Raw genomic sequence first — 14,740 nt, forward strand, 5'->3', positions numbered from 1 at the left:
CTTGCTCGCCTCCGAAATAGGAAAGCTGCAACTACACAAGGAATGCACATAGGGAAGGCATCAAAGAAATCCATCCTCTCCCTTTTTCAGAGTACTCGGTAGTTAGGCTGGTTCTTTATTTCTGGAAACTAGTTATGCTATCAATTATTGACCATCTTCATCTTGTTGGTAAAATAATTTCTAGCACAGATTGTTTATGCTTAAGGGCTACTACAAAGTCCCATGCAGCAGGTTTTTACATCACTATTTGCCAGAAGGACCGATGTATTCTGCAAGAAATCCGACACTGAGTGTGCCCTATTTCCTTTTTTTTGCCTGTGCATGTCTCCTGTTATCAGTATTAGCAAGAAAATGTTGAATTCAGTTAACTTTTGGTCTGACACTGCATGGCTGATTCTACTGCAAAGGCTGAGAGGAATTGGTTATCACATCTGATACCTCCATGAGTTTACTCATGAGTTTGCATTTACTCCATGTGTAAATGGAGGCCAGATGCGGCTCCACAAATGGAATTATATTTTCACTCTGCAGGGCTGACTGCCAGGGAACAAGGTGGGCAGTTGGGGCAGTTCAGTGGAGTTGAGCCACCTACTTGGGCTTCCTGATTTTGTGTTGGAGCCCAGGGAGTTCCTGCAGGGGGTATAAGAGCGAGATCTTTGAGTTTTTCAGAGTGTTGTGCCTGACAGCTGAAGATGGAGTAAATGTGAGTGGGAGACTCCCATGATGATGCTCCGTGTTGCAGTAAGAGCAGCAGCTCTGAGCAGCTGTGCACAGGAGGGACACCTTCAGCTGTTTGGGCAACAGTTGCTGCTCCAAGAGCCGCTGTGGTCTTCTCCAAAGCATGAGACTGGGTGGGCTTGGTTAATGAAAGGGCACAGTGCTGCAGAGAAAACAAACATTTTACACACCTGGGGACCACTCCTGAATCCTCTTCTCAACCAAGTAAACTGTCCCATAACTTCGCTGCCATAGGTTTGTGTGTGAGCGTTGCAAGATCAGTAAAAATTAGATTATTAGATATGAGATGATACTAAGTACGTGTCTGTGCCTGTTCAAAGGAAGATGGAGGGATGCAGACCTCAATCCAGAATGTGACCCGTATCATACCTGGGAGTATGTGCTGTGCTGCCGGTGGTGCACATGGCAAGGACTGATGGCCCATCTGTTCCCAATTCCTCCTTGCAGTGATTTCTGTTGTTGCTCTGTGTTGCTCAAGTTTTAGAAGTTTGATGTGATGCAATGAAAGGTGTTATGGGCGCCAAAGTGGGATAACAAGTAGTCATGGCCTGTAAGGGCACTGGTTTCCAAATCTCTTACAAGCAAGGCTGCTGCTATCTCTGACTAAAATAAGAAGCAGATCTTGTCGACTATGTGGTCACCAGGGTGTGCACTGCAGTCTGCACACCCTTATCAATTCACCACCAGTGTTGGCTGAGTAATGTGTATTTTCACTACAGATACTGTTCTATGTCTGCCTTGTGGTATGTCTTGTGACTTCTAATTTCAGTTTTCCCTGGGAGTAGTTGGGCAACTATTGTTACCCAGTATTTGTCAGATTATTGCCGCTGCGTGTCTGTTTCTTTCAGTCATATTGATCTGACTCGTTGCCAGTTAAAGAAAGAAAAGCATTTCTTAATGCATTTTTCTTTTCTCCAGGGAATCATCTGCTTTTAAGCAGAAAATAGTTACATTTTTTAGCTGTTTTCCTGTGTGGTTAAGATAGGGCAGTGCATGAGGCCAGGACCTCACTTTGTGTTTGGGCTTGACCCTGTAAACACTTCCTGCAGCACGTCTCATTTCATGTAGCACCAGATCAGGACTGCTTCAGCAGTAGGTCATGGCTTTTTGTTGGTAGACCAGGGTGGAGGCCAGCTGTTAAGGACACCCCAGCAGGTTGAGGTTCAGGCTGTGTTATTTGGCCATGAGCTGAAGCATATATGGGTGCTTTCTGTCGCATGGGCAGAGGACTTTGGTCTTCTGGGTCATCAAGTCACCAAAAGTAATGATTGCTGAAATTACTTAATTAAATCATGAAGAAATCTGGTTCTACTCCTTCCTTTCTTGACTCCGGAAGTTGGTAACCCCAGATTTGGCTCACGGCTGTTCCTGCTTGGTGTCCCCTGTGGTAGAGCTGCTCCCATGTCAAGTACCAAGACATGCTGGGCCTCCCTCCATGCCATGCCCATCCTAGCAGGGTACTAGCCTTGGCTGCAGAAGGCCTGCTTGCTTTGTCCACCTTGACCTGGGAGAAGACAAATTTTTAATTTTATTTTACTTTATTTTATTTTTTATTCTATTTTATTTTTCATTTAAAAGCTATCCATCAGTTTGTCAATTGAAAGAGGAGACAGTCTTCTACACCAGTACTCACTCATGTAAACATGCTGATCAGCTCATTAAAGCCTAAGTTAAGTACCACATCATTTAATCAATGACCAGCACAATCTACAGTTGCAGGCGGGGGTGAAGTAGTTCCCACCATTATGTCCAGTTGTTAGGGTACATTTAGACACTGGAGATATCTTTTTCATGTATAATTTATTAGGTAAATGGACCTGTAATACTCTGTGCTAAAGAGGGAAGTGAAAAGCAACTGAGTGAGACCACCATTTCTGGATGTTACTAGTGGTGGGTGGTATTAGTCAGAACTGGAAACTGTAGAGGACCCATGACCTTCTATAAATACTCAGCAAAACACTGAGTTACTGCTGGTCAGTTAAAAGCAGCTTGCTCTTTAATAGCGGTTTATGATTATTTTCAGATAGATGAGTGAGGAATTACCTGGGGCAACTTGCAGTTGTCCACCCAGCACTGAAGCAACCTGTGGTAAAGATGAATACGGGGAGGCTCATACAGCAGAGGAGCTCAGCAGATGACAGGGGCCTTGCCCAGGGCCTGAAAGAGGAGGTCAGGATGGATGTGGGGTATTATGAAGCAGATGACAAGGGGACAAAGCAAAGGGTTAAAATGGAAGGAGTCAGGCATGAGAGAGTGATAGCCACGTGGAGATTCAGCTAAGACCATGAAGTGCAATAACATGAGCCAAGCATCAGTGAAAAGCCACCCAGGAGAAGCAGGTAGCAAAAAGAACAGCCAGCAGCTATGTTTATTTCTAGCCTCTTGGCATGCATGAGACATCCCCTTCAGGTGTGTCTGATAGCCAGAGGACTTGACAGCTTTAGCTGTAGGTCTTTTGTCTCCAACTGTTGTGATGTATGTGTTCAGTTCTCTGAGCTGGTGCCTTGCCTGCCATTAAAAGGGCGATGCATTACGGGATTTTTAGGGTAAATCATTTTTCAGTCAATGTAACCCACCAATTCCCAAGTGGATGAAGTGGTGAATATACCATTCTTATGCTGATGGTTGCTCTGGTCACCAGGAGCACTTGAGAAGAAAATTTCGTCTTTGGTCTAGCTATGTGCTAGCAAGCTCTTATGAGCAGACTGTAATTCACAGACCGTTGGGGCAGAAAATGATGCAGCCTGCTCCATGGCCCAGGAGCCGTCTCTGCTTCTAGGACTGTAGTTTATTATTGGTCTTCCTTGGCAGGCTATTAACAGTGGGGATTTGCCACCAGTTTTTGCCATGTTTTCTTCCAGTGAGGTTTTGCTACCTCTTTGCTCCCTAACACATGTAAAAAGGAGACATCAGCTCCACGTTCAGTTTCTGGGGTGAGAAGCGAGATGCATAAGCAGCAGACAACACAGAAAACCAATTCCCTTCCTGCCACATGCCAGGGTTTCACGAGCCAAGTCTTTTCCGTAAGATGTCCTACATCTGCACACAGGAGCATGGGAAGCCTAAAACTCCACATCATAGTTTAGCCAGGCATGGCTAATACCGGACCATCAGCAGCCTAAATAGTTTTTCATGGCTGTGACTGTCTTTGGGGATTGCTTCATGTCTGGGTATTTTACCAGAGCCTGAGGAAGTGAAGTGGCCAACACCAGGTGAAAAGTGGTGGGAGGCAGATGATTCATTTCTGGGCTCCTTTGCAACTCACAGCCTGAACGCCTCCCCGGTGAGCTGGGTTTGGCGCAGCGGGGTTTATGGTCATTTCAGAGCATTCGTTTGGAAGTGCTGATACTATCTGGTTATGTTTTAGGTGTCTTTTTTACCACAAATTAAAGGATTTTGGTTATAGTGATGAATAAAAAGATGGAGCCGGAGCCTCAGGGAATATACAACAATGACCACCTAGTTGCACAGGGACAGAGGCTGCAGACAGGTTTGCATCTAACACCAAGTTGGATTGATGGCAGGTCTACCTTCTTGGGTGCCACTGGCACTGTTCACTGCCTATGAAGAGAAGAGCAGGGTGTTAGAAATTAGTATGATAGGATACAGAAATAAAGAGTTGTGATTGTGATTATTTCATTGCCATGGTAAAATAAAGCAAGGACATTTGATACTTTTTTTTTTTTTAAGAAAAATTGTGTCAAATGTTACCAAAATAGAGGTCAGGTTTCTGGCAGCTTTGCAAGTCGTGTAGACGGTGCTTAGATACAATTTTGATAATGCCTTAATTGTATTTTTTGTTAAAACATATATTACTTAAAAAATCTTCAAAACAACCCATCTTTGTTGTATAGCATGCAAAAGGCTAAAGTAATAAACCTTAGCCTCAGGCGGGTTTTAGGGTTGTGTTTGAGGAGGACTCTTCAAGTCCTTAAATGGTTTCTTGGAGCGGCCTCCACTTCAGAACCACTTTGAGGCTTAGAGAAGTCCTACGTATTGGAAAAGGAGGCTGTGGCCTTACACGGGGTTACAAAACCCCTAGCTATTCTTCTGAATGCGTCTGTTTATTCACAGTGCCAAAAGACAAATTTATTCTTTCCTCTGTGCTTTCAGAAGAAGCTCTTGTGCCCTTTAAAAACTCAGTAGGAGTTTGTGGTTAACTTACGGAATTAACAGGGGAAAAAAACGGTTCAGTGCGTCTATTCTCACTGGAATGACTTATGGTTTTTACTCATGGGGTTTTGTTCCCAAACACGAGGAATGTTTTCTTCCAGCAACATACTCCAGTGCAGCAACGGGGGGCAAGCACACCACTGGGGCTGCGGTTGAGCAGACTGGGCAGTAACTTCATAAAATAGCTACGTCAATAACCTGCAGTCTTTAGGGTATATGGCCCTTCTGGGATTGCTTACAGATTTACACATCAAAAATAGTAGTGCATAGGGTTCTTTTAATGCTTTTGAACTACAATATACAATTCTCTGTTTCTAAATTATTTAATTACAGGTTAATGAAGTAAGGGACTTGGATACTGTGTTACATGCAGAAATTCATGTCTCTGTTCTTGATGCTGAGTATAGATCTTTTCCATTTGCAATAGTATTCACATATTGAGGACTCAAATCCCCATTACCCATTGCTTAAGAGTAGGGCAAGTTGTTGTCATAATATTACATTTTAATCCTTCCAAAGATAATGAGGTGACTCTTGTTGCATTTCAAAACAGTGTGACCAAGGTGAGGATTTGATCCAGCAGCTACACTTTTCCAGAAGTACTAAGATACTTGCAGCTATTTGATACAGAGCTATTTTGGCCCTCAATCGAGAAATAAATAGGTCAGGCAAGGCCTTTGAAAGGAATTTAATAGATACATCTCACACTTGCAGAGAGGCATGAAGCTCTCCTGCTAAAATGAAATTGGGTTCATGAAAGGTCACAGTTATCTTTTAAAGTAAGTTTTTGCATGTCTACAGAGACAATATTGCATTAAAGATAAGGGTAGAGTCTCTGTTTTACTGATAATGCTCCAAGTTTTCTTTTCTCTCCAAATTACAATATAGTTTCCTGCAAGCTAAGCAGCCAGCCTGCTGGATAGGACTTTTGCTTTATTGCTATATACTGACATATCAAACTAGTAAAGCATCAAGCAGTAAGTACAAGAAGAACCACGAGCTGCCAAAATAACAGGAAAATACTTTTTTTTTTGTTGTTATTTTATTGGTGATTTTTAAGTCCTGCCATAAGTTACTCAGAAACTATTGTGACATTGGTAACAATCCCAAGTTGGCTTTACTCTAAAGCCAATTTTGCCTTTATAAGCACAATCATTTACAAATTTCAGAAAGGGTCTAAAAAGGACTTACATCTTAAGGACATATATCTTTAAGTATATATGTATATATATGAGTATATCTATATATACATAAGTATATACATGCATGTAGATAGATGTATAGATGTCTATACATGTGTATGTATCTACCTATATTTACATACAGATATATGAAGCGTTTATAACCATACTTTGCTCCATCCTAAACTTCCACCAGAAGTGCCTTCCCACTGCACGTGGTGTTGCACGAACAGGTGATTTTGCACGTGGCACAATGGATGGGACGGAAACCTCTGGTGGAGAGAAGAGTTTAAATGTACCCTTGGGGCTGGCAGCTAAAGCAAAACAGAAGCTTCCCCAGCCTGCTAAAACTGATCTGCTTTAGAAGGTGTCCATCCTTCCCCTTGAAGCTCCTTGCCATCCTCAGCCCCATACGGTGCCAGATTACAGTGCCCTCTGACGAATTGGCAGGTCAGTCATCATTTCACCCTTCTGTAACCCAGCTATGCTGGATACTAATATCGGTGAGGCAGTAAGAGCTAGGGCTCTGTAGCCCCCCCCAGGGCCACGGGGTCTGCCAGCTGCTGCAGCTCCTGTGGCTGTGGGCTCGATGTTCCCCGCATCCTGCTCCTGGCTGGCTCAGAGGTGCAGTTGCCACAGCAACCCCCCCTCTGGCTGCCCATGAGCTGTACCAACTGCAGCACCAGCACCAGATAAAGAAGGGAAATTGGAAGAATTGCAGAATTGGAAAGTCCCACTTTCTCGATAGGGTTGTGGGGCACCCCTGCCCCTATTACTACCCTTCATATATCTCAGCTAACCTGCTGTGAGCTGATGTATGAACCTGCAGCTGCCTCCTTCCTGCACCATGATCTTAAAAGCTCACGAAGAGGAGCAGGGACTGCCTTACACCCCGTGACCCAACCTTTGACAGCTTACAGCCTGACCCCGGGGTCAGGACGCTCCCCAGCCATGTCAGGTCAACACAGCTGCAGCAAGGACCAGCTGCCTCTAAGTCAGGGGACATTCAGTTTTGTGAGTGGCATGCAGTGATTGCAACGTGGTGCCGCTCTGCCCCTGGGCAGGGGCTGTGGCCAGGTGGAGATGGCCCCAGCTTGCTCTGAGCCTATAGACACTCCTCTGGGCCACTCAGGCTGGGGTTAAGTTGTAAAGAAGTGATGGTGTCCTTAAGGTCATATGGAAAGTTTAGGTTTGGAAAGCTGAGATAGTCCTTGCTGAATATTGGGATGTACTTGTATTTGATTAAATAAAGGTCCGGAGGATGTTTGTCATTGAATAACACGGCAGAAAGAAATACAGGAAAAACACTCTTTTACAAGTTCAGGACATAGTCTGCAGCCTGTTACGCTCCTGCTTGCACAGAAGCTCCACGCCAATAAAATGGTTTAAGGGAACTGCCCCGTCCAGCACCTGCAGGAAGGCCTGGAACAATGACCAATGCAGGAAGGATGTTGCAGGTGGATACCACCATGGCTCCAGCAGATGCCAGGTGTTTTATGACTTTTCAGTATGTTTTGCAAAGCATCCCGTGGATGATAGCAGAGCTAAGGAATAAGACTAACAGCAGGCTGTGTTAATACTGGGTGGTTTTACACTGTAAAGGTGGTATTTTGTGGCCTCTTCACTTCAAAGGTGGGAACTAATAGAGGCTGAAGTGAAAACAGGGTTGGAAATTAGCTCTTGGGAGAGCAGGAGCGAAGGCTGAGGGCAAGACTGAAGAAGGTGGTGATGCAAGTAGTTAGGAAGTTGGGATTTTGAGAGAAGAGGGTGTTTCTTGGGAGTAGTGAGCCAACGGGCTCTCCAGGCACAGCAGCTGCAGGGCAGCGGTGGTGGGGATGAGGCAAATCTGTGCCCCAGCGCAACTGCTGCTCCCCAGCCCTGTGATGGAGGGGTTGGAGCTTGGGGGTCAAGTCTCCATCCCCTCAGCTCACCCCAGAAGCCTACCTTAACCCAACAGAGCTGCTGGCAGCCTCCTTGTATCCCCGCCAGAGCAGCAGTCAATGCAGAATCCAGCTGAGACTTTTGAGGTGTTCATCAGGGAAGAAGGATTGTATAGCAGAACAGATAATTCCTAACCAAGAGGGAAACCAAAAGAACTTTGCAGGCATGTAGGGCCAAAAGGAAATCAGACAGTGGTAAGATGCCACTGGACAAGGACACTTGTATCACTTTGTACAGTGTCACAGTTCTGCTAGTGGTAAGAGTTATTTGGTGAGCAGCATGGTACTAGTGAATTAGTGGGTTTCATTCTCCACGGTTGATATTTAGCTGCCCTCTTTCATAAGTATCAAAAATACTTAAATGGCAGAAAAGTAAATAAAGCCTTACCACAAAGTCTGGGCATGAGCAATGCTAAGCAATGGCTTTTGCTACTAGTATTATATATATATGTTTAGGAGACCAGTTCTGGAGGTAATTGGTATGGGAGCCTGGAGCACATGGCTTAACGCACTGGCCTTGGCAATTGTGAATATGTAGTAAAGTAGCAGGCATGTTGCCCTTCTGAGGGCTGAAAAGATCTTGGCTAAATCCCAGCAAGACAGGAGGGAACTGTCTTGGTTGGACTAGATGATCTCCAAAGGTCCCTTCCAACCCTAACCAATCTGTGAATTCTGTGGAAGACCCTGGAGCAGATCTCAACATGATAAAAATTGAGACCCTTCCTCTTGATATTTGAAACGTTTTCTCTGATTTAGGCCAATGATGACTTGGAAATAACACATGCACCTTCAGTAAGTCTCCTGAATTATTCCTATGTTATTTTTGTCTGGTTTAAATTGGTTGAATAGCTATGGGCTCATTCTGCTGTTACTTTGGTGTTTGCAAGCTTTCAGATTCACTGCCTATGCCCTTATGTTCATATTTGTATTTGTGACTCCCCCAAAGTTTTACGGGACACAGCACATCTCCAAAGATTGTTTATTCATTATATAAAACCCGCTGAACTGGAATCCAAAATCTATCCATTCTCTGTTGGCCACTATTCATTTTCCATTCATAAACTTTTATCAAGTAACGCCAGGCAGCATTCAGGCAGCGCAGCAGCCAAGAGGTGAAGTAAGCCATTCACAAACAAGTCGCAAGCTGATAGTCACCCTGTAGACAGTGGTTGGTGAATCATACTGAGCAGCGAGTACATCCTGAATGTCAGGATCCTTTCACATGCTGAAGGAAGTGTTGCAATTTTACTCATTTGATCTGCGTGTTGCTCTCCGGAGGCCTTCGTCCCAGAATGTTTCTTTTTACAGTAGTTCAGGGTCATATTACGAAATCTGGAATTCTGCTAAATTCAAGCAAACTTGCTGAGTATGACATTTAGCATCTTAATTCTGCAATAAGATATGTCAAACATATGGCCATATAGCAACACGCTAAAATGTGAATTTACTTCGAGTTGCAAGAGGAATGCTACACATACATATACAGGGCTCTGCTCAGACAACACAGGAGCACGCATGCTGCAGCTGTAAGTGGAGAGGCGACTACACATCCACAGGGTTTTCCTGTCACCTCTGCAGCCTTATAAGGCCATTCACGGGTGGAAATGCAGAGTTAACAGCTATTGGCAAAAGATTTTGCCTGTGGGTGAATCTTACCATGCTAGTTATAATGCGACTTTTGCCTGGAAAATGGCAAGTGCCTTGGAGGGGGTGAGGAAGAGATACAAACCTCTTCACTGTAAATATTTCTTGTTCAAAATATCCTGGAAGAAATATTTCTGAGTCTTAGTTTAACCTATTTCTTAACCCTGTTGGTATCGCTTAGATGGCAGTGACACCCTGTGGTACCAGCTGCTGGTGCAGCACTTGGCAGTAGTTTATTCAGGAAGCCAGTATAAGATTGCAGTAACAAAAAGTGCAGGGTTGTTATTAATTTATCTCGACAGACTACGTCCTCCATCCTCCCTGACTGCCTTTGCACTAAGCAGGATGTCCCTTTCTGGATTTAAAAGTCCTGGAAGTAGCTACTGCCTCTTTCTGAGCATTTGTGCAGTGCCTGCATAGTGAGTCTCTCTGGTTCGACTCACATCTCTTGGCTTTATGGTAAGAGGAATCAGCTGTAGTAACAAACCAGTATCGCATCACAGTGTACCTTTGCTATATAACTTAGTGAAAATGCTTGCTGCCTCTTTGCTTGCCCTGGTGAGCAAGGAAAGCTTGTGGTTGGAGGGGACAGTGTTCATCTTGGGTATTTTCTCTCTTTCAGGGGGTTCACGAGTCGAAAGGCGTGACTGAAGATTATTTGAAACTGGAATCCCTGATCCAGAAAGTCGTTTCTCCTTACTTGGGCACATACGGTCTGTATTCCAGTGATGGACCCTTCACACACTCTTCCTGTATCTTGGGTAAGAATAACAGACTGGATTTGACACGGCACAGCGGGCTTCACCAAAACTTTGGTCCACACAGGGCCAGGGCCCACATAAGAGGAGACTGCCAGTATTGATGCAATGCAGTCAGGCTCCTTTCTAGGGACATGCTCTTTGCAATGGGCAAAGTCACAGTGAAACTTGCTAGTGGCAGAAGATGGAAACAGATCATAATAGTGCTCACCAACAAATCTGCGCATCTAGAGTGTGTTTAGCATTCCCATTCTACCTTTCAAGAGAGAGAGCTTTAACACAGGGTGCTTTATGGACAATGAGAGGAACAAGCAAGAAGCCATTTCTAGAGTGCTGCGTAGTGTCTGTTCGTTAGTGCACGAAGATCATACAAGTCTATTTAAAGCAGGGAAGACAGTAGGAATTTGTCTTAGAGAAGACTAAGCGATAAGCCTTCAAACACGTAAAAGCTTTCCGTGGACTGGAAGGTAATGAGCTGTTCTCCATTCCACTGGAGATAAGAAAAAGAGTAGACCACCCATAGCAGGGGAAATTCAGATTACGTGGAAGGAAAAATCTCTAATGGTACATAAAGTGCCTCTGGAAGCTGTTAAATCTTCACTGCTAGAGGCGCTCTATATGTGTCACATACATAGGCATCTAAAAGGAGCAAGGTGGGTAAATGTCTGGTGACAAAGGCTGAGTGAGTGACCTTGAATCCCTTCCATCTTACTTTCTATGATTCTTTGACTTCTGACACATTCAGTGACTTCTGTGAAGGCAGGATTTGGCCAATACGAAGGTCTTTTGAATATCCCACGTAATAATTCATTCTGTTGAAAATGCAAGGGGGATACTACCAGCGTAAATCAAAAAGGAAATGTGGTAGTACCTGAGTATTTTAATGTAAATACTGTGATGGCCTGCTTCAATAGAGAAAATAGAAGGGGAAAAAAGTTCAATTGTGTGTTTTGTATGCAGTCAATTTAATCTGTTTGCTTGTCAGAAATGGTCAATAAGGTAGTTGATTTTTCCCAAAAGCTAAATGGAAAAATGGTTTTATTGCAGTAGGCGTTTAAGAAACAAACCGGTTTTATGTGAGTAAGCGGAGGCTGGTTATTTATAGAAAATGGTCCAGGATTACTACTTTGTATTCGTTGTTTCCCATTAAAAGACCACAATCATTTAAATGGAGCCCCAAACTGACTGGCCAGCACACCCAGCCTTCCCCTCTAGCCAAGCCTTGGTATGACCAAAAAGCCAGAGTTCCTGTGGCAGGGCAGCCACAGGGAATCTTTTCTGTTTGCCAGGTCAAACTCATAACAAAGAAAAAGTCCAAAAGTGAACTCGGTTCAGTTGATTTCACTGCTGTGGCAGAAACAACTGCAAAATACAGTCTTAAGTACAGAAACTGGCTTTTTTAGTAGTACAGTGTATGATTGGAATTTGTGTCCAGGTAAGCACATAATTATACATAAGTATAATTTTAGAAGAGACTGGTATTTGTAAAGGAAATTGCATGGTTTGGAGGGGAACATATACCAGTATCCTAATTTAAAGCCAACAATTTATGTGCAGTGGCTGTGGTTGACTTTCAGAGTGTAACTCGGTTCCCTTCTCCAGCTATGCCCCTTTCATGGGGATCATGAAGTGAGAGTAGCAGGCATAAAGATTCAAAAGTGAGACCTGCTATTCGCACCGCTTTTTTTTTTTCTTTTTTTCTTTTTTTTTTTTTTTTTTTTGGCACAAGTGAGTCTGAACAGTGAAGTCTGCAAAAAGTTTTCATGATGATCATTTTGGTCTAGCTGGCAGAGAGCACTCCAGCCCTAAACCACTGTTGGTGGATCTCTGTGCTGACGTGCTGCCACCTGCTGTTCATCCTTTGGAAAGAGCCCACTGGGTTAACAGCAGCATTCATACAATCACTGCCAGATCGAGTGCAGGTTTGTTGCCCAAAAAGGTTGCTGTGGGCACTGCCCACCAGTTAACGTTTCCAAACACTCTTGGTGCTCTCTCCTTGTGTGGTCACTGAATGATGCTTCGCATCTAAGTTTTTCCAGAATTATTAGTAAGGCTGCGTGTCTTAATCCTCGTGCCCCAGATTTGAAGAGACCTGATTTTCCAAGGGTGGGTGGAAAAGTTATGATTTCAACTACTAGAAATTAGTGATCACCTTTATAGCCTGAACAATGACAGCATTGCGCTTTCTGTTCTTGTCTAAAGAAAGCATTTGCAATTGTATATCAGGTCTCCCACAGGATTTACTGTTTTACTCCACCTGCTGAAGTTACATGAATATAAGGGAACGTCAGCTATTATTTGTAAAGATATGTTTGGGGTCTTCAGTATGCTAAAGAAATCTAGGAAATCTGAATCCTAGGGATCTATAAAACCAGCAAAATATATTCTTTTAAAAAAGTTATTGTTGTTCAAGAAAAGCTCATTAATATTCAGGCCTTGCCTTTTCTTTTGAACACTTACAATTATTAGTACCACAAAAATAGAAGCCTTTGTAGATACTACCCTGAATCTTTCTCTATTTACAGAGAAGCGGTTCTTCAGGCGTTCAAAATCAGGTGACATCCTTGCCAAGAACCCCGTGGTGCGATCGAAAAGCTACAACAATCCACTGCTGACACCAGTGGCCGAGTATGAAGCCGAGGGCATGGCTGCCAATGGAACAGGCATCCGAAGGCACTCTGTTTCGGAAATGACTTCCTGCCTGGAGCTACAGGGGTACTCCAACCTCACCACCATCATGGACAATGGTTCCAAGAGCTCCATGACAGCCACAAAAAGCTCACTCTCAGGCGATCAGGAGAGGCACAGCACTGGGTCAGTGCAGTGCTCTAGCAAACTCAGCACAGTTGAGCAACAGAAAGGACTCTTCCACTCAATGGACGACCCACATAGGTCTTTTGAGCTGGACAGGGACCCTTCCTTGATTCCAGTTCCCTCTTCCAGCCCTGAGAACATAGTGGATCAGATTTTGGAGTCGATCGACTCTGATTCTGAAGGCATTTTTATTGATTTTGGCCGAGGCTGTTCCAATTCATCAGCATACAACGTGGACGTGAACAGACAGAGCATCATATGAAGGACATTGGGAGACAAACCTTGGGTTTTAATATTAAATACAAAAGTTACTAATGCATTGAGTCAGACTATGGGCAAGCTATATATGTCTTGGGCAACCTCTGTTGTAGGTCATCACAGCTGTACTGAAGTACACAAACACAAGTCTACAGCAGACAGGGATCTGCTGCTAGGGAGAAGAAACTCCAACCACTTCCCCCTGTCCCCGTCACTCTGCAGTCAGATTTCCTATTGTCTTTATAAACTTAGGGGTTCACAGGCTGACAAGTGTCTGGTAAAATGCTATTAGTGCAGCTGGCAGTGTTCGTTCAGTAAAACAGCCTAGCAGATACCTGTGTTCCCTTTTAATTTTCTCAAGAGATTTTCTCTAGACAGCAGGTTGTTCTCTGAACTGTAACACCTCAGCCAGAGTGAAAACATGTCCTTTTAAAAAAACAAAAAAACCCAGAGGCTGTGGGCCTTCGTGCCACAGAACACAGTGATAAAGAAGTCTCTCTTAATCTTTTTCTTGTACATCTTGTAAGTACTCCTTTGCCTAATGGTGAAGTAGAATTCTTGAAGAAAGGCAAATAAACAGAAATGTGCTACCTGATGTCACGCGATGCCTCATATCTGATGTTCTGTTTCACAGCCAATACCTTGTGTCTGTGAGAGAGCTGTCTCAAAAATGGCTTTTAAGGCAGTGTTAATTTGCTCTGAATATGGCTCTTCCAAGAAATCTGTGCACTGTCAACTCCTGGAGCATCCATTGTATGGAGAGATTCCAGCAGAATTCAACTTACTTGTTTCCTAAATAAAGAAAAATGTGGCCTCTCAGTGGAAATCCTCATTATATATTTATATTCTTAAAGAAATACAGTAATGCATATACTGTCATTATGTGTTGATATTTGAGGAGTGTGAACCGTGCAGCTCTTCTCATCTTGATCTCTCCCAGCTCTTTGATTCTGCCTCACAGTAACGTGGTGGTGTAAGAGCTGTATCAGTGGTTTTACAGAGGATTGATGCATGTGATACTAAGGTGAAGTAGAAGTCCTGATGCATGACAGATTTTTGATCAGATGGTTTTACAGTGAAGAAATCTCTTATTCACGTCGCTCCGTTATAGGCATTTCCTCTGAAGGAAAGAGTCAGTCAGTTACTCCTGAGCTGCTCAGCAGTGACTGCTTGTCAGTTCAGTCTGGCAGCACCCAGCTCTTAGCTCAGATGCTCGAGGACTCTCCAGCTAATT

At 43.7% G+C, this 14,740-nt stretch overlaps 1 protein-coding gene across 2 annotated transcripts in view; it reads left to right on the top strand.

The window, feature by feature from the left end:
* Window positions 1-14,098, top strand: part of PRR5 (proline rich 5 (renal)) — a 97,899-nt gene extending 83,801 nt beyond the window's left edge. The window contains exons 9-10 of one of the 2 annotated variants that reach the window (XM_009879713.1): window positions 10,299-10,437; window positions 12,960-14,098. In XM_009879713.1, the coding sequence (XP_009878015.1) occupies window positions 10,299-10,437; window positions 12,960-13,510 (690 nt within the window). In that variant the 3' untranslated portion in view covers window positions 13,511-14,098. The remainder of the gene's footprint in view (window positions 1-10,298; window positions 10,438-12,959) is intronic. The other variant, XM_009879712.1, reaches the window with a different exon arrangement.
* The last annotated feature ends 642 nt before the right edge of the window (window positions 14,099-14,740 follow it).

The sequence above is a fragment of the Charadrius vociferus genome, unplaced genomic scaffold (assembly GCF_000708025.1).
Source record: "Charadrius vociferus isolate BGI_N301 unplaced genomic scaffold, ASM70802v2 scaffold90, whole genome shotgun sequence".
Taxonomy (NCBI): domain Eukaryota; kingdom Metazoa; phylum Chordata; class Aves; order Charadriiformes; family Charadriidae; genus Charadrius; species Charadrius vociferus.